Source organism: Hevea brasiliensis, chromosome 4, assembly GCF_030052815.1.
Source record: "Hevea brasiliensis isolate MT/VB/25A 57/8 chromosome 4, ASM3005281v1, whole genome shotgun sequence".
NCBI lineage: Eukaryota > Viridiplantae > Streptophyta > Magnoliopsida > Malpighiales > Euphorbiaceae > Hevea > Hevea brasiliensis.
Genome location: NC_079496.1, coordinates 10,098,328 through 10,121,377, shown reverse-complemented (window position 1 = coordinate 10,121,377; position 23,050 = coordinate 10,098,328). Strand labels below are relative to the sequence as shown.

The 23,050-nt window shown below is 33.1% G+C and overlaps 2 protein-coding genes across 7 annotated transcripts; one reads left to right on the top strand and one right to left on the bottom strand.

The window, feature by feature from the left end:
* Positions 1-9,018: 9,018 nt before the first annotated feature.
* On the bottom strand, positions 9,019-15,612 carry LOC110648871 (uncharacterized). Of its 3 annotated transcripts, XR_009148173.1 has the most exons (8): positions 14,807-15,610; positions 13,766-14,206; positions 13,100-13,616; positions 11,040-12,052; positions 10,414-10,698; positions 10,116-10,250; positions 9,594-9,667; positions 9,019-9,357 (listed from the first exon to the last, which is right to left on the bottom strand). XR_009148173.1 is itself a non-coding variant. In XM_021803233.2 (5 exons), exons 1-5 carry the CDS (start codon positions 15,336-15,338, stop codon positions 10,643-10,645), a joined length of 2,559 nt encoding a protein of 852 aa, XP_021658925.2. In that variant the 5' UTR covers positions 15,339-15,612; the 3' UTR covers positions 9,019-10,642. The 3 variants fall into 3 exon arrangements, 1 of the variants encoding a protein (XP_021658925.2); XR_009148172.1 differs by having other exon boundaries at positions 10,116-10,698; XM_021803233.2 differs by having other exon boundaries at positions 9,019-10,698; positions 14,807-15,612.
* A 493-nt stretch (positions 15,613-16,105) lies between these two features.
* LOC110648872 (probable magnesium transporter NIPA2) lies at positions 16,106-22,838 on the top strand. Of its 4 annotated transcripts, none has more exons than XM_021803236.2 (9): positions 16,106-16,782; positions 18,078-18,257; positions 18,499-18,555; positions 19,179-19,269; positions 19,476-19,636; positions 20,377-20,504; positions 20,589-20,726; positions 21,398-21,490; positions 22,077-22,838. In XM_021803236.2, the coding sequence occupies exons 1-9, from the start codon at positions 16,734-16,736 to the stop codon at positions 22,305-22,307; spliced, it is 1,128 nt and encodes a 375-aa protein (XP_021658928.2). In that variant the 5' UTR covers positions 16,106-16,733; the 3' UTR covers positions 22,308-22,838. The 4 variants fall into 4 exon arrangements, with proteins under 4 accessions (XP_021658928.2, XP_058001266.1, XP_021658926.2 ...); XM_021803234.2 differs by having other exon boundaries at positions 16,107-16,894; XM_021803235.2 differs by lacking the exon at positions 16,106-16,782 and adding an exon at positions 17,516-17,907.
* The last annotated feature ends 212 nt before the right edge of the window (positions 22,839-23,050 follow it).

The following is a 23,050-nucleotide window of genomic DNA, read 5'->3' as shown; positions in this document are numbered from 1 at the left end:
TATTTAATAAATAAAAATAAAATTCAAAAATAAATTAATATTTCTTAATTTTTTAAAATATTAAATAATTATGTATAAAATATTTTTTTAAAAAAATAATAAATAAAAATGAATTAAATGAGTATTTTTTAATATATATTTTTTTATTTCAAGTCAGCTTCGTTTATTTCATAAAAATATTTTTTATTTAAGGTATTCTGAAGAGTAAGTTAATAAAAAATATTTTTTTAATAAAAAATAAATTATTTTTTAAAAAATAATATTTTTATTTTTTAAAATTTTAATAATTTTATTAAAATATTAATATATTTATATATATATATATATATGTATATATGTCATAAATATATATAATTATTTTAATTGTAACACCCCAAAATTTTAAATTTTATGAGCATTTTTGGTATTTTAATTTTATTTAAATTTTAGGAATTTTTTTGAGATTTTTCGAATTTTAAAAATCGGATTCGATTTTTCGAAAATATAAACTTTGATGATTTTTTAAAAAATTAATTTAAAGACCACGTGACAAAACTAAAAATATATTTGGAGTCTACGTATTTTTCTGAGTTTTCTGGAATTTTTTCGGAATTTTTGGACCTCGTTTTCGGTCCCGAGGCAGAGTAAAAATTCAAAATTTTGTATTTCGAATCGAACCGGCCGAATCGAACCGGACCGGATCGGACCGATCGAATCGGACCGGTCTTCTTCTCTTTTTCTCCTCCCTCCCGCGCGCGACGACCCTCTCCCCTTCTCTCTCTCTTTTCTCTCTCCTCCCTCCTCCCTTGCGCCGCGCCTCCCTGCGTCCCCACCTGCCGGCGCCCCACCTCGACCCTTCCCACGATCGCGCGGCACTGGCAGCGGAAACGGCCTTGGAAGGGGACGCGTGGCGCTGCCGTTCGGCTTCCCCGGCCAAATCCGGCCGATCCGGCCACCAATTGGACCGGGTCTTATGTCCAAAATCATCTACTCGGCGAGAGCTTTCCATAGACACCAAGAACGCCGAAATCCATAGAGCGGATTGTCCGATTTTTGCTAGGGAAGATTTTAGCCCATTTCGACTTTTGGGCTAGATTTCTCGAAAACCGTGAATCCCACGAGAAAACCGAGGCCACCAGCACGCTCCATTCGTCGAGAGCTTCGCAACGACATAAATTTCAAATTTTTCCGACACCGTTTTTCGGTGGGTCCCACGGAACTTCGCAGTGTTTTTCCGAGCATTAAATGAGCTTAGAAAATTCTGAAAAATTTATGTACTAACCCCCGTGTTATGGGCTTCGTGTAGGTATCCTCGATTCGCGGAAATTCGGACGATTGACCAGTGTCTCGAAATTCGGCGATGCACTGCACGGAAAAGTCTCCGAATTTGACCGAGGTTTTGGCTAGCCCCCCATTGTCAGACGTCCCGAGCGCGTTCCCGAAGTCGGAATCGGCAAAGGTAAATCCGAACCTTGCTTTTTCGTAATTTTCTAGTGCTTAAATAGGATTAAAAATCCATAAAATATTCGTGGTAGCTTAGAAAATTACAATTCTTTTTGCAATAGCTTAGTAATATTGCTAAGGACCGCGGGGCAATGTTTTATAATTTTTAGAGCTTGTTTGGGCAGTTTTTGCAAAAATGATCAATAATAAGGACTAAATTGAAATTTTGCGTATTGTGATGGATGACTGATTTGATGGGCCTAGGAGGGGCTGTGTGATATGATTGAACTGTGGATATATGGATTGTGAGTATAGAAGTCTGTTTTGAACCCTTTTGCAGGTTGGGTAGGTCCTAGATGTAGGGGAGACTCTGCCGGATTTTCGGCACGACTTAGGATGTATTGGTCTTTTTCTTTGTTTGTATTGAGTCAGATTGTATTAAATAATTGTAATATAATTGTCGTGAGCGATGACCTTCTTCCTCCGCCCACCGCCTCAGTGACCATCGTCAAGTCTGTGAGTAAAATATTAATTTTAATTGTAATTTCGATATTATTATATGTTCAGCATGCCCATGCATCACTTATATGCATATATTTATGTAGTTAAACTCTAGGCACGATTTATGTTGCATACATAACTGTTGATGTGCCATGGATGTTGTTGTGGTAATTTGGAGCAGTGTGCGTGCGTTGGCGTGCGTGTGATGTGGTGTGGACTATGGATAGGGCCAGGCGATCCACGGCTTGAGTAATTCGTTGGGACTGATCCTTCGAGGGGTAGTCACGGCTTGAGTAATTCTGGGACCCTCGATTTGGTTATTAAGTGGAAGTCCGAGCTTGAGTAATTCACCGCACCGTGTTGGATTTAAGAGAGTCAGATAGGGATCACTCCCATATGTTATGATTGATACTACAGGTGTGTGAATGCTCCAAATTACCTTTTGATGTTATGATGTGAAAATATTGTTGATGTTGCATTTCACTCTCAGGTGCATTAGTTCTAGATAGTTATAGAGATTATGGTTAAAATTGATATTTTACTCTCTGAGTCGAACGCTCACTCTGTTCAATATTTTTTCAGCTACAGAGGATTTTATTTTGGTTAACTCGCTTTTCTCCTCGCAGTCAATTATTACCGCTTGTATAAACTTGTTAAATCTTAGAATTTCCGCATGTGTTAGAAATGTTATTTGATTTGGGTCTGTAAACTAAATTATTATTTTGGGACCTGTAAACTTAATATGCTATGCATGTTTGATGGATTGGATGAGGGAGCTGAGCTCCCATTTATTATTATGTTGATGAGTATGTGGAGGGTGAGCTGAGCTCCCCAATTGACTATATATTGTGTTTACAGGTCGAGTGAGTCGAAAACTCCCCGTTGGTAAGTCCATTTTATGGCCGGACTCTGTCCGTTTGTTTTCTTGATATTGGGCCCAAATGGGCCTTAGAGTTGGGTTAATGAACAGTTAGGCTTACTACGAGCCTCGGGGGCTTTAGGCTGGCCCAGGTCCTAGTGCCGGTCCGGCCCATAGGTTGGGTCGTGACATTAATATTATAACTAAATAATAAAATATATTTTCGCAAAAAATAATTAACTTCAATTAATTTTTCTTTTTCTAAGATAGATTTTTTTTTTAACATTTTCAAGTCAAAATTAAACTAAAAAAAAAAAAAAAGGAAGTGTCACCACCACCACCACCGGCACTGCATCTCCAAATTGATACCTAACCAATAACATTAAGACAGCTATACTTTCAAATTTGGATGGTATTTTGATTTGATATAGCTGGACAAGCTTTTTCACATAGAATTTGACACTCCCCTGTCAACTAAAACACTACCTCTCTTTGAGAGTTTCCTTATTTACCGAAGTTGTGAATTCAACAAATTTTTTATGAAAACTTCTGAGTTGAGTAATAATAATAATAATAATAATAATAATAATAATAATAATAATAATAATAATTTTGTAAATAGTTATCAAGATAAAAATAGTAGAATTATATTTAATAATAAAATTATATTATAAATGATATAAAATAAATTTATTTATATATATAACTCTCATTGTATTAATAAATAAAATGACCTCTAACCTAAATCTTATATATACTCTTTAATTACACTTTTTAAGATATATAACAAAAATCAATTAAGATTAAGTATAGTTTAAATTAAACTCATTACTTTGGATTTATTAAATCGATATGTGATTTGCTTTAAAAAAAAATGTGATCATTTACTCTGTGTTTATTACTTTTGCATATCTCTCATATATATATATATATATATATAAGAATCCCAGATTTATATTTACTAATAATTTTTATTAGTTACACAACTTATTTAATATTTAATATTTTATATTTTAAAATCATTTTATAAAGTTTTATTAATGGTAAAATTTCCTATGTTAAGTACAATTTAAATTTGTATTGAAATTCTTAATGATATGACTATTAAAACCAAATTAATTTTTATTTCTTAAATGGTTGTTAATTATTTTTCTTTAAATATAAAATGTAATAATTTAATATTTTTATATTATAATTGTATTTAAAAAAGTCATATATTATTAGAAAGAATATTTTTATAATAAAAAATATAATAATAAATATGTTAAAAAAACCTTAAATTTATGCTAATATTCAATAAATAATAATAATAATAATAACAATAATAAAAAATTTAGAGTAAAAAATAATTTTCTAATTTATTATCATTTTTTTTTCTTTCATGATTTTTTTTTTATATTTGTAGTCTGTTCTTTTAAATTTTAATTTTTTTTATGCTTATCAGTAATTGCAATTTTTCTTTTTTTTTATACAATATTTTATATTTTTTAAAATATTTATTCAACTATATGAATTATTGAAAAGTTACATAGCATATCTTTTTGTTCTGATCATTTAATTTTCAAACTCTATATTTTTTATAGGATTATTTATTTTTTAAAGTATAGTAAATAATTATGCATATAAACAGAAAAAGATATGAAAAATAATTTAGCATTATGAACATAAACATATTGAATTTGAAAAAAGAAAACATAATAAATAATTATAAAATAATTATACAAATCTAAAAATAGAACAATTAAATTATTAAAATAATTATGTGAAAAAGATAAATTTTAATAGCCACCCTATATAATTAATTTTTTTAGTCAAATTATAGAAAATTTTATTATAATTTTGATGATTTAATTAATTGTTTTCTTAATAAATTTTAAATTATAAATAAAAATAAACAGAAATAGGAACAAATAAGCTATGTGGCTTATAAAATAAGCAACATGGCAATTTTTTTTAAAATTTAATATTAAATTAAATAGCTTAATTTTTTAAATTATAACTTATATATATTAATGAGAGATTTATTATTATGTTGATTGACTAAGTAATTTAAATTGCTTAACCAAATAATTGGATGGCTAAAAAAGGTAAAGGATGAACACAACTTGTTATTCTCTTCTTCTGCAATAATTTCAATCCATGAATAAATAAATTTAAGTTCCATACGTATAGTCTGTTTCAACTAAGCCGTTCACTTTTTCCTTTTCTTTTTTAAGTTTTATCATTTATGGGCTAAGACATTATTTATTATTAAATTTAATTTTTTTTTTGTATTGAATAAAAAAAATTAAAAATAAACTCTCTCTTTCAACATGGTATGTGTACATAATATGTAGATGATGTAAAAAGTGAATGCAAAATTAAAATTATTAACGAAATTAAACTTTGAGATCAAATTATTATTAGAAAAAATATTAAGAATTAATATAAAATTTTTGTTATATTTTAAGGACTTGATCATAAATTAACTTTCATTCAAAAAAAAAAAAATTCATATGCTCAATTTTGTGGTGAAATAATCAATATCATTAAGTAATTGCACAACAAACTTAATTTATTTGTTACCCATCAATTGTTAAATTTTTAAAAAAAATTTGGTAATTTAATTGTGGACGAGTCCATGGATGCATAATTTAATTTTGATTAAAAAAATATTGACTGATCTATAATTTAGTCATTGAAGTATGATAAACAGTGAAGAGAACTCCATATTAGTCTTTGAGGTATGTTTTTAGTAACAAAATAATTATTCCATCAAAATTCACCCTTAGTGAGTTAAAAATTGTAACAATTTAGTTTATCATATATTTTTTTAATACCTTAATTGATATATTTTTTAATATTTGTGACATTTTAATTTGTTGAATTTTGGTTGGTTATTTTAATTATGATTGACTAACAGTAAATTTTAAGGCCTATTTGATTTAACTGTTAAATATGGTTAATAATTAATAATTAATAGCTGTTAGTTAATAATTTATTGTAGTTAATATATCTTAAGTATTTAATAAAATTATGTCTAACTATTATTATTGATATGTAAAAAGAATAATTAAGATTATGTCATGTTATTTATGTTATTATTGAAATAGACATATAGTTATTAATGTATCATACAACATATATAAAAATTAAAAATATAATTTTTAAAAAATATAATAATTAAATTTATGAAAAATTCTTACATAAATTCGATTCACTATAGTGTCAAAATATAAACATGTGGGACTCTATGTATTTAATAGGTGAATCTCGCCATATATTTTATATCTTGAGTCGATGATAGATCAGGTTAAGGTAAAAAAAATTATATTGTCATTTCTATTCATTTGTCCATTTTTATCTATTGTATTTAAATTATATATAGTAATTAAGAAAATGATCTTATTTTTATAAAAATATACAAGTAATTGATTAAATTATTTTTTTATCTCACTTAAAAATTTATATAAATATTTATTATAAATAAAGATTAAAATTAAAAAAAATTAATACTCATAATTTTTTAAATATAATAAATAATTTGAAAATAATCAAATGCAACAAATAAAAATGAATGTATAATTCACACATTAATTGCCAAGTTATTTGGTAGTAGGCAAGAGGTCCCATTCCGTATAACTTTGGAGGGTGGTTGAAAATAGGCATTAGCTGAAAGCCCAATATTCAACCACATGGTTTGGTTTGATGTGAACTAGCCAACCAACCAACTTAGATTTGAAAAAAAATAAATATACAGTAATTATGTCATTTAAAAAAAATAAAAAAATGCTATAACACTGCAAATCTTGTGAAAGAAATATACAATAATTATTTAATTAATTTATTATACATTTTAATTAATTATATATATATATATTTTTTTTTAATATAAATATTTAATTTAATAATCATTATACTCATTAAAAAAAGAAAACAGTATGTTGGATAGCAAGTCTACTCAAAGTGTCCTTGAAAGAGAGACACATTTTAAAAGAAAAGGTGTCCCAAATTCCATTAAGAAACAAGGCTTATGTGGGTCTTTTTGTTTGGCATGGGACGACATTTCATTTCATGCTGTCAGCCAAAGTCTTGAGTCGTTGGAAATTTTCTTGCAAATGTTAATATAATAAATAATTATTACTTAATTTGTGTTTTAAATTCTCTCGCGTCTCTCCTCATTTTACCTAACTTTCTAGCCTTACTAACTTTATCTATGGAATCATTTTACACAATCCAACAGAGTTAGGCCACTGTTTACTAGTAGTTTGCTAAATATAAGTTATTAACTATTAATAATTAATTATTTATATAATAATTTAAAATAAAAAAATTTATTAAAAAATAATTATTAAATTAATTATTAAATATAAAAAAAATATTATTATCTTGTTTATACTAATCAAATAGCTCCCTCAACTTACTAGGCAAATAATTTTTTACGAACAAGTCATTCGAATACTAATATAAACACAATATTACCAAATAATATAAAAACTATCTTAAAAGTTATAGCCAGAGCCTTAACCTTATTATTATTTTTTTCAAAGTGCTAATTAAAGACTCATTATATTTAAGCAAATTATTTCTTTTCTCCATTAGTATTCAGTACTACAAAATAAAGTTCTTTTTTTGGATACTTAATAAAATGCAAATTCAATTAAAGTGCTCAATAACAAAAAATACCAAAAATTAAAAGGTTGTATTAATAAATTTTCCTGTACGTATTTCCACCAAAAGCTATTTAAATGCAAATGCTCTTTTCCGCTTAGGCAGTATTATGCCACGAGAGTTAAGAGGACTGAAACAGCAACTTTCGTTCTGCATAATTTTCAATTTTAATATTGGAATTAATATGAATTGAATAACATATATATATATATATATATGATTATGTCAAATCCCAATCCATCTTCATCTACTAATCTAAATCCCAATAATTTCAACCTCGTAGCAACAGTAGAGGATTGCACGAAGAAACCCTCCTTGCTTGTTCCGGGTAGCAATTCACCCACCCAAAATCTCAACTAAAGGATGAACATCCCAGCACAGGAACAGAATATTGATTTCTCGAGTAAAACCCTTGTGTCGAGTATGATAAAATTACTGCTGAACCAAATATTGATTTACCTTAATGACCAAAAATGTACATCCTTAACATACTAAACGGTAGACTGATGCACACATTTGTATTTTACCAGATGAAAAAGAAAATTAGTAGCAAGCATACATTCAATGATCCAGGCCGAGCTATATCCTTTGCACGAGCAGAACCTAAAAACTCACCAACTAGAGGTAACAAGTAAAGATGATTGTGGTTCTGCTTTGATTTAACCTACAATGCAAGGGTGACAACAAAGGCCCAAACCAAAAAAATTTGCTCATCCCTATTCTCTTGATTAAGACCATCATGCACAGATTAGGATGGTGAAACGCCGCAGCAAGATTCAACATCTCAACATAGGTAGTACGTTTCCTTAGAGAACTCCTTGCACAGCTGGCTCGGAGAGAGAGAGAGAGAGAGAGAGAGAGAGAGAGAGAGGGGAAGGGGGGTTGTGTGGTGGGGTGGGGGAAGATAAAGAAAGAAAGAAGAGAAGGTGCTGTTCCATCCACAATATAGACCCAAAGTTTCGGCTTTCCTACCATCATATCCATGCCCCATCCTACCAAGAAACAGGAAGGAAGAAACCAAAAAGCAAAGAAAAGGAGGGGACAAAATTATATAGTAGCTTCCGTGCATGGCTAGAGACTGGAGGCTTTCTTCTTCTTTTTTTTTTTTTAAGGTGGAGTCAGAAACAAGAAAATACAAGAGATGTCTACAGGTTGAGAAATTATTAGCTGCTCTCACAGCAACAAACAATTTTCCCAAAGCTCAGATGTCCAACCGGTTGTATTTATGGGGAAAAAACAACTAAACAAGCTAAAAAACACAGACCAGCAGAGTTTCTCGTAATTATGTTTGCCATGTGCACTCAGCAGAAACCCTTTTCTTAAATAATCACGATGGACACACACACTTGACCACGGAGATTCACGCATAAAGATGAGTATAATGAAGAAGGCTGAAAAAACAACCAGGGAAAATCATAACAGGTTATACACATTCACAACAGGTCACAATAATTCACATGCTTGAGGCATAAGTACTTCAACCCATATGTTCCTAGAAACCTGAACACTGCACTGGCCTGAAATTTGGGTTTAGAAAACTAGGAATCATCTGCCACCCCTAGCAATATCACAACCCACCAAAAAAGTTGTCTTAAAACGAAATCTATGGCAATCATATTCATACATTGCAAAAAAATACATACACTGCAAAGCAGAAAGCGTGAGCATTTCAAATTACTTAAAATTACCAAAGGTATCACTATCATATGGAAGATGAATTATTACAGAAATTTTTATCACTAAACAGAACTAACCCAGCAGTTCAATGAGAAGTTACCTGTCAAAAACCAAATTCGCATTTGACAATAATATTTAAAGTCAGCCAATCTGCTCATACTCAACACTTCGCAATTGTAATGCTACTCATCCCAGCAACTTCTGGTTTCACTTGACCTCAAAAGTAGCTTCTATAACCAAGACAATACCTTGGGAAGGAGGAAAAGAGAAAAAGGAGGAAAAGAGAAAAAATAAAAATAAAAAGAGAAAAAAAGAAGAAAAAAGATGGGAAAAAGGTAAGGCACAAGATTTTATAACACAGTGGCACATGTTACATTAGTACTCACAAATGTATCCAACCCAATTTATTAATCAACAGTCTCAAAAAGTTCCAAGATAGGTAGAAAGCTTTACGCATAAGCTCTCTACTGTACTGACTGCATACCTTTACTTGCATCAGTAAAATTCAATTGTGCCATTCTGATCGTCAGAAGCTCCAATGAAAACACCATTTATGACCTGCATGTATTTGGGAGATGACAGGTCGACCACACCATCAAAGGTAAATAAAGCTGAGCCTACGATCAGCCTACCACATACTCTAAAAGTTTTCACCTTAAACAATAATGATAGGAAACAAAGACCACAGACAGATGTCAACAGTAAAGACCTAAATCAAAAACGGTTCATACAGAGAATGGGAATGGATGAAGAGAGAGCTCTGTGCTAAGCCTTCAATTTATCAGACACTGATCATGTTTGTAATCTCAACAAACAATTGACTAATAACCCACTATTCTCAAGCACATAAAGGACTTGAGATCTAATTAACATTCTAGCTTCACTTAATAAATCACGCAACTTTAAAGGATTGAAAACCAAAATATGGCAACTGGTAACTATCCTCAAACAAACATTTTTATCAAAAAGTCTACAATGTAGCAATAAAGGCAATAGTCCAACATACATCTAGCAGAAATAGAAGCTTGCTACAAAGATTGAATGGTTGACGAAGACAACAGCAGGAGATCTCTGTAATATTTAATCCATATCAAGGTCAGAACATGCCTCAAAACATAGTTCCAATCTCTTACAAGTGGACCTGCAAAGATAAACAAACACAAAGTGCGCATATTTATGAGGAACCAACTACAGGCAGAAAAATCTGAGCACCAAAGAAACACCAAGAAATCTTCTAAGAGAACCATCCTTAGTGTAGCAAAGGCTGATTCCTTAGAATTTAAAGTTCATGCATCTCAACAGACTTCTAAAATCAATTGAGCTTTAGCAGTTCATCCAGATAAGTCAAGTTCCAATATGTTGTCCAATTCAACATTTCTCCCTTCAGCTCATTTCTTCTTAAAACTCGGATATCCATCAGCTAATACAAAGCTACTCTCCTGCAATTTCCATGGGGAACTTGAGATAACTATCATCCTCAACCATCAACTATGGCTCTCTATCGATGTATTCCACATCATTGCTTGCACCAGTTCAGTCAATTTTATCCTCCGGTGATGGACTCTGGTATTCATTGTGTCCTTCTAGTCCTGTAAACAACATTAAAGATATTGCAAAGCTAATAAATAATCAACAGAAATACTAAGAGTTCCGTTTTTTTTTTCACATTGATATTAGTTGACATTAACAGACAGTTGAATCGAATTTCAGTTATTCTACATATTAGTTGCATCCCTCGCAACAGCATCTTGTTCCTTGGTCACATTTTCAGTTTCATCTGAGATATAGTCATCATGCATAGGATTTTCATCTCCATTTATATCCTTTATATCATTCAAGTGATGCAAACATTCTACAGATCTTAACCCATATCACATTTTGCGTTTTGATTTATATTAAACTTCAGATTTTGGAGATTTTAAATGCCTACCTTCAACAGACATTGACTGTCTTCTTTTGTGATGCTTTGATTTTTCATCTCTATTTTCACCCATTTTATGACTAGAGTGCAGCTTGCCTTCTGGAGATTTTGACCTAGAGTGTCTTCTGTGTTTTGATTTATTTTCATCCCCACCTTTTGGGGATGACCGGCTTCCTCTGTGATGCTTCCCCTCAGCAGACAATGATCTAGACCGCTTTCTGTCACGATGCTTAGACTTTTTATCAATGGTTTCATTTCTTTTCTCTCTGAAGTGGTACCTGCCTTCAACAGATTTTGACCTAGACCTCCTTCTATCACGACGTTTTGATCTTTCATCCCTGGTTTCATTCGCTTTTTCATTGGAGCGATTATGTGCTTCCACAGATTTTGACCTCAACCGCCTCCTGTGTTTTGTTTCATTTTCATCCGAACTTCTAGGGGATGACTTACTTCCATTATTCCTCTCTTCAGAAGATAATGACCTGGATCTCCTCCTCTCGTGTTTCTTTGTCTTTTCATCCTGGGTTTCTTTTGCCCGGTCATTGGTATCTTCCACAGATTTGGACCTAGAACGTTTTCTGTATTTTTGTTTGTCATTGCTGTCATTTATTGGAGATGACCTACTTCCCCTATGATGCCTTGGTGATCTTGAACCACCATGGGATGATTTTCTCACTCTATGTGGTGAACTTTCTCGGCGGTGTTTTGGTGAGCCTGAATCAGCTCTATAGGACTTTTTCCTTCGAGGACTCACACTCCTACTCCTATTTCTCCTTGAAACAGAGGAATGACGATCATACAATCGATCCTGCCTCCTAGTTCTGTCACTATCATCCCTAAAATCTCTATATGACCGCCTTTCATCATCATATCTGAAGTGATGACGAGATCTCAAAGGTGTCCTGGATCTACGATTTCTATGCCGGCGAGGAGGTGAGTACGAAGGAGACCTGCGCCTTTGCCGATAATTAACTGGTGATTTTGACTTTGATCTGGACCTTGGTCGAGATTGGGATGGTGACCTTCATAAGGCAGATAATTCATTAGTGGCAAAAACAAATCCATAAAAATATAAGGTCTTCAACTCTATAATTGTTCTTTTTCCATATGTATTGTTAAGTAATCATCACAGAAGAGTCAGAGATCCCAAAATCACAATGCATGGATAGAACAAGTGAACCTCATATGTATTAACCTTAACAATAGAGAACAATAAACTCCAAATTGGTCTCTTATCTAAATTCAACTTCTCAGCAACCATTCAAAAGCATGATTTAGCAAACAAAATAAGAATGCGTGGGGGGGGGGGGGGGGGGGGGGTGTGGGAGATAAAAGAAGGGCATATAAGTTTAAGACTCATTCAAAAGAACACCTCATGTTCACTTTTAGATTGTGTCTCCAGCAAAGGGAAACTGGCAATAAGCTCCTCACAGTGAGAATGAGAAGGAAAAAGAGATTAAAAGAGCAGTCAAAGAAGTGTTATTACCACACCTATCTTATTAATATTCTTTTTGAGAAATTACAATGCAAACATAAACCTTCTGTTTTGTTATTTTGTGTTGTAAAATTAACATAACACAAACAAGAAGCTGCACATGGCCACCACATGCAGAAAATTCCAGTTTTACAGAAAACATATGTTGTAACACAGTCAGAACTCAGGTCCAAGAACATTTAAAATTCTATGTTTTTGTTCATTGAAGTACATCAAATCAACCCACCATTAATGGAGAAATTTTCTGGATATCACCGAAATTCCCCTGATAATTAATAGAAAGGGAAGTTTCGGATAAACAGATATCAAAGTTGAACTGATCTATGTTAGAGGATGACTTTCCTTCCTAAAGATGCATTCAAGCTAAGGCATAAAACAACTCCTTATAAAAAAGCACCGAATTAACATCAAAGCCACATCATTGGTGATAACAGCTTGCAAATAATAGTATGTGACCTAAGACATGTCCTTATAACAAAGACTCTGTCAATAATATTTCAAAACTTCAAGTGAGGCAAAAACAGCATTTAAGACAAATGATAATAGCAATTTAGGGAAGACATAAGTACTATACCTAGATTTTCTTTTTGTTTCCTTCTCTTCATCAACAAGTCCATCAGCTTTTAACTTCTTACTAATTTCTGCAGCTCTAGCTGCTGCTAACTCTGTTGCAGACTTCATGGTTGCAGCTCGATTAGCTGCCTGCTGTGCAGTCATAGTTTGTTGCATAAGCAAAGCTTGTTGAAATTGCATCTGTTGCATGGCAACAGCTTGCTGCATCATCATTGGCAAAGAAGATGAAGCCAGAGAAGAATTCAAAATCGATTTTTGAGGAAGTGATTTAGCCATCTCAACATTCAAGGGCCGACCCCCAACATCCATATTGTTCAATGCTAAAGCTGCGGTTGCTTCTTCAGGTTTTGAGTATTCTATGTAGGCAAAATGCTTTGAATCGGTAATTGTACAATCAACAACTGTGCCAAAATAGCCAAATAGTTGTTTCAGCTGGTCCACTGTCAGAAGTGGGCTAAGATTGCTAACTTGAAGTGTCTTCTTCAGTGTGTCTTCCTTCCCAGCTTTATCAGGTGAACCTAGTAAGAAGAGAAACACTCAAAACAAAACAAATTGCACTATAGAGACTAGAAAGAAAGCAATAGCAACAGGAAATGGAAGAAAAGGGTTGCATAAAAGCTATCCGATATATGCATTAGCATAGCTAAATAGCATGGGATAAAGATACCGGTTGAATCCTTGGCAGACTGATTTTGTGCTTGAACCTGAGCAGCATGAGCTTGAAGAGCTTGGGCAGCAACAATGGCTTGAGCAGCAGCCATTGCAGCTGCTGAAGGTGCCATAGGCACCTGACTAAGGGTCCCCATTGAGGTTGTTGCAGCTAATGCCGTCATTAGCAAATTGTGCGGTGGATGGTTCAGCTTGCAGTCAGTTTTTGCACACCGGCCATTAAGATAATCTCGACAAACTTCCCCAAGAGATGCTCCAATTCCAGGCAAAATTGCACCACCAGAAGCACCAGGAACAACGCCGGGAATCATCCCAATTAATCCAGGGAATGCCCCAGAAACTGATCCTGAATAATTTGGCATGTTGGGCATGGTCTGGTTAACTAAGTTTGGAAAAGTTGAAGCAGGAGCCACACCCAGAAGTCCTCCAGTTGAAGTACCTACACAACAACACTTCAATATTTAAAAATTCTCTGCCAAAGAAAATGTTATTTAGGCTTGGATGCAAGAATTGTGAGCCAAGAACATTTTAACTACAAAATGAGTGGCAAGCAAACAATGGTAACTAAAGGGAACTGGCAGTCAGACATAATTTTCCTAATTTCAAAATTATTTGCAACCATCCACTAGATTTTTTTCTACTTCATATTCCACAGGTGAAAAATCTTCCCCGCATTTGTACCTTTCACTTCCATACAAACTGAAATCGAACATTCTACATTGCATCAAACTGGACAAGTAAAACAAATACCGATATTTCTCATATAATCCAGAAATCAATCACACCATTCCCCAAGTCATGCACAATCTACAAAATTCAAAAGTACACAAGAAACCAGACATTCAGAATAGTCGACAAACAACCAAATGTATGCATATCAAAATGGTGTCCACCTCTAATGTCCCAGCAACAGATCACCAAACACGAGAATGAACTTCCAATGAAGGAGAAACGGTAGCAAGTATACACAATGATATTTGGTATTGCATGGCTAACAAAGACTTGCATAAAATTATAGAAAAGTTATAATGATGAGTACCAGCACTGAAGAAAACGGGGAATGGACTACCCATGATGGGTTTGCCATTACAGTCAATATTCACCATATAATTCCCCCTTTTGGGCACCACATAAGTTACGGTGTAAGTCCCATCCCCCATATCCTTCACAATCCCTTCTTGCTCCGTACCCCCAACACCCACTCCAGGCGACACCTTCACCTTAATCTGTGCTCCCCCATGCAGGACCTTCCTTCCATCCGCGTCCTTTGTCACCACCATGAATGTAGAGGGAGCACAAGCAGTCCCACCAGCAATGCCCGCCCCAACCGCAGTGCACTTGGCAGGATCCACAGGGCCCACAGGTTTATCGGCCAAGTCCTCCTCTGCTTCTCCTTCTGAATCAGAATCTGAAGGTTTATCAGGATTGTTGGTCACGGCTTTGAACGTAGCCTCGAATGCGGCTTTTGCAGCGGCAGCTTTCTCGGCCTCGCTCTTGAGCTTGGCCTCCTCGGCTTGCTTCATCCATATCGGCTTAACAGCAGCGTTGTTATTGTTGATGCGATCGGTCATTGTTAATTAAACCCCAAAAGCTTTGAGGCAGAGAATGAAGCTTAACAACCTAAAACCCCGACGGATTCATCCGCTCAAAACCTCGTTGAGTTTTCAAACGAACAAATCGAGCACAACTGGGTCAAAAATAGGGAAGGCGGCACTAGAATAGTCGAAACCTGCTCAATCCTGTTTGATTAGGGGGAAAAGTTGGAGGATTTCTGAGCACTCGAGTTTGGAAAAATAAGGAATTGAACAGAGAAAAATAGCAGCAGAACGGGCATTAGGGCATTGAAGCATATAGATAAAATAATAATAATAATAAAATAAATAAGGCCAAATGACAAGTTAGTCCCTTGATTTGCTAAAAACTACATAGTAGTCTTTCTAATCTATTTGCAATTAAAAATGGGATAAATTATAATTAAGTTTTTAAGATATAATAAAATTTATAAATTAATTTTTATTTATTTTTAGTAATTATTTAATTTTTAAATTTAAATTATGTTAATAAATTAGTTCTTGTGATTAATTGTTTTTTAATTTAAAATAATTTAGTATTTGAAATTCTATTTTATTAACAATATGTTTATATATTTAAATTTTATATTTTTTTTATTATTTTATATTTAAATAATTATAAATATAAAAGATAATATTTTTTAAAATTATATAATTATTTAAATATAAAAAAAATAATTACTTAAATATAAAATTTAGGTATATGAATTATTTTATTATTGAAACAAGATATTAAAAAATAATTAATGGAGTTTATATATGCACTGATTTATTAACAGTGAAATAGAGTGGCGTTTGGAGGTAACCACAGTACTGTTGAAGAGTTGTTGCAGTTCATTTTACACAAGGCCTTGGTGTTTTCGAATGCCCAGGGAATTATTGGTTGTCTTGACGAGGGTAAGCGTAGCACTGTGGATAGTTAGAGAGGTTGGATTCAACAGCCTAATTCGTGGTTTAAGCTGAATTCGGATGGTGCGTTTTTATGTGAATCTGGATATGCTTCTGGTGGTGGCGTAATTAGAGATGACAATAGTAATTAGGTTGGGGGTTTCATGATGAATTTGGGTAAGTGTCATATAAACGTGGCTGAAACCTTGGCTGTATTGGTAGGTTTAAGGTTAGCTTCGGACTTAGTTATTCGGAGATTGCTAGTTGATTGCGATAATTTGAGCGTTGTTCATTTTGTGCTGAAAATTAAAAAACCTCCGGTTAGTATTCGTTCTCTGCTGCATCAGATTCATGAGATGTTGGATAGAGAGTGGTTGGTGAGAGTTTCCCATATTTACAGAGAATCTAATTTTAGTGCTGATTGGATGGCTAAGGAAGCTCACTCTTTGCCAATGGGTGTGCACGGATTCAGGTCTCCTCCCTCGGGTTCGCTGAAGTGGCTTTCTCATGATAGTGTTGGTGTTGTTCATTCTCGAGCTTGTGCTGTGTAGTTGTGGTTTGTAGCTCTTTCTTTAGTTTACCAGAAAAAAAAAAAAAAACTTAATTGTAATTTACTCTGGTCTGTGAGATTAATGACTTTGTTTGATTGGTTGAAGGATCAATACAAGGTCAATTTAGTGAAATAATTATCTAAAGCTTACTTCATTATATAAGGTCAGTTTATTTGATGAGTCTATTTCCTGATTTCCCAACTAAATTGGAAGCATGCCTACGCGTTGTTACCAGAGTCAAATGGTATTGCAAAGTGGCTGGACTCACAACTAAGTAGGCATTGTATTTGATTACTTCATGGCTCTAAATTTTGCATAAGAGAGAAATTCATATCGATGAAATAGAGAAAATGAAAACAAACAATAACATACTATATTTGAGAAAATTGGGTCCTGGGGTAAAGGGGTTTGTTGAGGTCGGTTAAGGGGGGGGACTGTTAGTAGGGCTTTTATGGCTTTTGGGATTTTGAATTAAATTAAAAAATCATAATAAAATAAGTTTATGATAAAAAAGTTAAGGAAGACCGTTAATAAGGTGTTTACTACTTTTTACAATTCTGAATTAAATCGAAAAATTGTATTTTGATGTAATTCTTTTAGGGTATAGTAAATATTTTATAAATTTCACAAGTCAGAAATAATTTAAAAAATTTTAATTAAATATTTTATTTTTTATTTTAACTAATGATTAATTGTTGAGAGTAATTGTTATTTATAAAAAAATTAGCATAAAATAAAATTAAAATATTGGTTTGACCATAACAAACAAAAAGAAATTTGTTTTTTGAAACAAGAAAATCTAATTAGTAAGAAGAGCACATGTCATCTAATTAACAGCTAATTTATTGTATGGAGGAGAACGCGGGATTTGTGGATTCGTTTATATGGATTCGTTTCCATTGTACTTACCGTTGCTTATTCAATCCCTTCTTCACACAGATACAACTCTTAACAGTCTTTTATTTCTGAACTTTTTTTTTTTCTCCCTTTCCATTTCTAGAGAGAAAGACCCCAAACCCATTACCTTATTCATCTTTCCTTCCCAAAGATCACCATCAAACCATCCATTTCTTGGCATCATGGAAGTGGGTTTTTAGCCCCATTCCCATTTTGCAGTGTGCCAAGAGAAGGTGGGTGTCTTTATTGTTTTCTAACATGGGGTTGGTGAGATTTTGTTACACGTATGAGTATGTTTTATGTTGTGTAATCCAATATGAAGATTAGAATGTTCACAGGGTAACAAGGCTCGGATAGCATTTTGACTGCAATTTTGTTACAATGTTGGATTTTATGGGTGTAGGAATTGGGATTGGAGATCTTGGCCCTGCAAATTTCGGATATTGTGTTTCATCAATGGGGGTATCATCTGACAATTTTCATGGACTTGTTTTGGCCATTTCGTCGAGCATTTTTATTGGTTCTAGCTTTATTGTAAAAAAGAAAGGTCTCAAAAAGGCTGGGGCAACTGGAACTAGAGCAGGTTCAATTCGTTTGTATTACTTCACTTTTTTTTCTTTTTTTTATACAAAAACCCACACATGTAAAAATGTATAATAGCCATATGCATGGGAATGAAGGTTTGTCAAAAATTTGATCCTTGTACATGCACTCTAATAATAGTATGAAAATTAGTACAGCTATTGCATTTAAGCATTGATTGCTGCTGAATTTTGTTATTATTTTTTAAGTATTCGGATTTGTGGTTAATTATATGTCATCAGGCATGGGAGGGCATTCATACTTGTATGAACCATGGTGGTGGGCTGGGATGATATCTAGTAAGTTCAACAGTACTTTCAATTTGTGCCTCTATAAACGTTGTGGAAATATCTAGACATATGCTCACACTCACTCAGACACATACCATTGAGCAATAGTAAACTTGTGATAACTAAAAGATTGTGTTTTAAAATTTTATGATTCAATTCAAATCCAAATGTCTATGCAATGAAGAATGCAACTGAGCTTAAGGACTAATTTTATAAATATTGATCTATATTAAGTTCAAAGTGGCCTAACTTAATCTAGACATATGCTCACACCCAAAATCGTTTACAGTGGAAAAAGCGAATCCATATGGTCGACTCCAAATTTTTTGGATAAAGGCTTAGTTGAGTTGAGTTGAGTTGATCTAGATTAAGTTCATCCAAGTTAGGCCACTTTGAACAATTTTGATCTCAAAATTTACTGTTCTCCCGAACATCTTGTTTTCTGAATTTCTCTGCATTCTATTCTGGGTTATTGAGAGGTTGAGATGGAGACATAGTAAAGCCATGAAACACTTTTTTTAAGAAGATGCACTGTTTTACTTGTTGATAGAATCATTTAATTAGGGATTATTATCTGCTGATCAGTCTAACAACTTTTTTATTTTTTTTAATGCTGATATGTATTTTTGTAGTGATTGTTGGGGAAGCAGCTAATTTTGCAGCTTATGCATTTGCACCTGCAATTCTTGTCACACCCTTGGGAGCTTTGAGTATTATTTTCAGGTATGATGTATCTTTCTGTTGCATTAGTACAATCAAGAGATGTTTTTACCTTTTCCTGTTTCATATATTGTATTTACGGCAGTTCAGTTATATGTGTTTTTTATAGTTACGTGTATTTATGTGTGATTCAGTAGGTAGAGCAATATTAAGTTGCATGTGTATGGATGAATGGTGTGTACTTTTCTGATTAAAATATTATTCTGCAGTGCCGTGCTTGCCCATTTTATTCTGAAGGAGAAATTGCATATCTTTGGTGTGCTTGGCTGTGTTCTTTGTGTGGTGGGCTCTACAAGTATTGTTTTGCATGCTCCACAGGAAAGAGCTATGGAATCAGTTAAGGAAGTGTGGCACCTTGCTACGGAGCCAGGTATTTTGGAAGTTATATTGCAGTCATTTTCTTTCAGTACTTTCAAATTTATTCTTAATTTTCTTTTAAGGACATGAAAAGAAGGAAATTTAAGAAAAAGGAAGAAATATTGCATGCTTATTGCTCATACTCTATGATGATGGTCTGCGTAACGGAACCATGAAGCTAATCCAAGTTTACGTTCTATTCAAGATTTTACTTCTTAAGCAAAGAAGTAATAGATTCTGCGAGAGTTATTTTTTGTTAGCAGATCTGTTTGAACATTTTCAGATTCATTTAACCAGATGGAGATCATGCTGAAAACTGCAGATGGCACATTAAATGAATACTCTTTACTTGATTTCATTGGCATGTGAAAACAGTGGATGCCATCATTTGGTGCAGATTGAAACTATAAACCATGCCAATTAAAGAGCTTTGCAATGATCTTATTGTGAGAAAATGAATGAAGTCTGTGGATTTAGATGCCATTCAAGGTATAGGCATAAGTATGTGGAGTTTCATGTACCATGTATACCAATCCAATTCACAAGGGCCATGATTTGGAAACTTATGTTCATCTCTTTTCTGGTTAAGAAAGCAAAACATATTTATTTTTTGAGGAAGATTGAAAATACTGGATTTGTTACCTTATGCTTTTAATAACAATAAAAGAACAAGCAATTTCTTGGACATCTTATACTCAATTAAAATTTCATCAAATCTTTTTAGTTACATGAAACTGATATTTTTTTTAGCAGGTTTTCTCGTCTACACTGGCCTAGTACTAATTGCTGTTGCTGTACTCATTTTCCGATATGTACCACGCTATGGGCAAACCCATATGGTTGTTTATGTTGGAATTTGCTCTCTCATGGGCTCTCTTACGGTCTGTCTATCATATTTGAAGGTTGTAATGATTAGGAACTTTCATTTTAATTCTTGATATTAATAATCATTTGTATTAATGTAGGTAATGGGCGTAAAAGCAGTGGGAATTGCTTTAAAACTCACTTTTTCTGGACTGAATCAATTTATCTACTTCCAGACATGGCTGTTTACTATAATAGTGGTTTTTTGCTGTCTTTTGCAGGTGAACTACTTGAACAAGGTAAATTTTAGAGATTATCCTTGAGTTTAATATTAGATTTGTATGAAAGTGCCCAATGTTGCTCTGAGTGTCTGGTTGTTAGAGCCGTAGATATAGTAGCAATCATTTACATATTCTTTCTTGTATTTTCATTTCTTCCATTGATCTACTACTACTATGGATGACCTAGCCTTTTACATAACATCTATTTGTGGTTAAATTTACATATGAACCACATGTCAGAGGGTAGAGATTGTGGATAGCATAGGCATTTGGCCATTCGATGTTGTGATCTAATTAAAAGTAGCTTTTATAAGTTTTAACTTGTTTTGTTGGGAAAAGAAACAAATTATCCTTTTTATTTTTGCGTAGGATGTAGCTTAATTCAAAGAGGAAAAGGAACACTGATTTGGGTACAATTTAATTGTATTATTCATGATGGTCTTGGATTGTTTTCTTTCACAACATTTGTAGAAGCTAGTTCTTTTTGTTTGTTTTAAGGGTTCCTAAATCCTCCCATTCATTTTCTACCTGTCTAAATTGAAAATTATACTCACGTACAAACTGCTTTTAAAATTCTTCAATTTCTTCTTTAGTGGAAACATTTTGATCTCAAAATTTGCAGCACTAACCAGAAACATATTCCGCTCCTGCTAGGCAATTGCTTAACCCAGATTCCTATATCTTTGCAGGCATTGGACACCTTCAATACAGCAGTTATATCTCCAGTTTACTATGTCATGTTTACAACCTTCACCATCCTTGCCAGCATGATCATGTTTAAGGTAATATTCTAATGGTTTTCCAGATTTTCATGTGGGGGTGTGAGGTCCTTGGAGTTGTAGAAAAAAATTGGATGATGAAGTTGTATTTAACATTTCATGAAGGTGCACATCTGCAATACTATATGGTGCCTACCAATGACACTCATCATCTCTTTTATATGCACGTGGTCTAATTCACAAACAATTAAACCTAGTAGTAATAATAATAGATTTTATTGGTGCTTCCATCACTATAATAGCTGTATTTGTGGGAATGTGAACCTATACTTGGGGAAATAATCAAAATGGTAGTAGCATGGCACTAACTTAGTGCTCCATTGTGTCTGCACTGATTAAAAATCTAACTGGTGGGGTCTAAATTCTATCGGCTTACACAAATTTTCAAACATTCCACTTCATAGTGAAGTTTTTTGCAAGTTGCTTCAGTTTCCATACGATGAATGTTGCAGAGCTTATGATATCTGACACTATAATTCTTTTAGTTTTCTTTTTGTTGATTTTCATTGTCTATTTGGTGAAATTTCATTGGGTTTAAGGCTTAACTTATTATCATGTATTTTTGCTGTGTCTTTGGTGACAAACACAGGAATGGGACTCACAAGAAGCATCACAGATTGTAACTGAATTGTGTGGTTTTGTCACAATCCTGTCTGGTACCTTTCTCCTTCACAGAACAAAGGATATGGGAGGCCGTCCAAGTCCATCAGGGGAAGCTCCTGTCTTTACAAATACGAATTCTTCATCAGGGGAATCTCCAGCTTTTACAAACACAAATTCCCACGTGGGCATGAATTCTGAACAGCAGCACATATCATAGTTTTAAGCAATGCAAGAGACAATATTGAACAGTTACATTGAAAGATCTTGTCACCAAGCATATGGAGGAGAAAACATTTTCTTAGCTGATGGATACACATATGCTTGATGATTAGAAAGCCAAGATGGAAAAATTATATTGAAAAATAAAGAGATGGGGATTTGCAATGCGAAATGATATGTGTTTGGATTCTGATATACTTGGTGACATTTTCTTTCTCACTTTTCTTGAGAAAACAAGAGTTGTGTGTGAATATGTTGGGAAAGATGATGACTGTTTTGTGAGGCAGCTGTTTTTACAAGGACTAGTGCCAGATCAGTTGATTCTTGAATCTGTGAAAGAATTGCACTTATTTGTGCTTTTTTTTGAGTTGACTCAAAACCTTTTCCTTGTTCTCTCTTTATTTATTATTGAAGTTTACTGTAATAAGCAATCTGTCATCATATTATAACAATTTTAATTCCTATATATGAAGAAAAACTTCACCCATGACTGTTTAAAAGAAAGGGAAAGAATTGAAATGCTTCTAGACATTGTTTTTTAATTTTTTTAGAGAAAGAAGGTAGTATAATTATTAAAATTTTATTTTTTAAAAAAATTTTAAGCTTTTTTTTTTATGAATGAAGAATTCCTCCAACTTTATGATTGATTTTAGGTATATTATTCATTTGATAAATTTAGATTCGAGTACTTATTCTTTTAATTCCTAAATAATGTATGTAAGAAATACAGTTAAAAAAAAA

Excerpts from the sequence above, each read along its gene's own strand:
- LOC110648872 (XM_021803236.2), top strand. The coding sequence starts at position 16,734 with ATGATAGTGTTGGTGTTGTTCATTCTCGAGCTTGTGCTGTGTAGTTGT. Across the intron at positions 19,637-20,376 it reads GCACCTTGCTACGGAGCCAG|GTTTTCTCGTCTACACTGGC; the intron begins GTATTTTGGAAG and ends TTTTTTTAGCAG. Across the intron at positions 20,727-21,397 it reads AGGTGAACTACTTGAACAAG|GCATTGGACACCTTCAATAC; the intron begins GTAAATTTTAGA and ends ATATCTTTGCAG.
- LOC110648871 (XM_021803233.2), bottom strand. The coding sequence starts at position 15,338 with ATGACCGATCGCATCAACAATAACAACGCTGCTGTTAAGCCGATATGG. Across the intron at positions 14,207-14,806 it reads CCCCGTTTTCTTCAGTGCTG|GTACTTCAACTGGAGGACTT; the intron begins GTACTCATCATT and ends GTTGTTGTGTAG. Across the intron at positions 10,699-11,039 it reads ACAGTCAATGTCTGTTGAAG|GACTAGAAGGACACAATGAA; the intron begins GTAGGCATTTAA and ends TGTTGTTTACAG.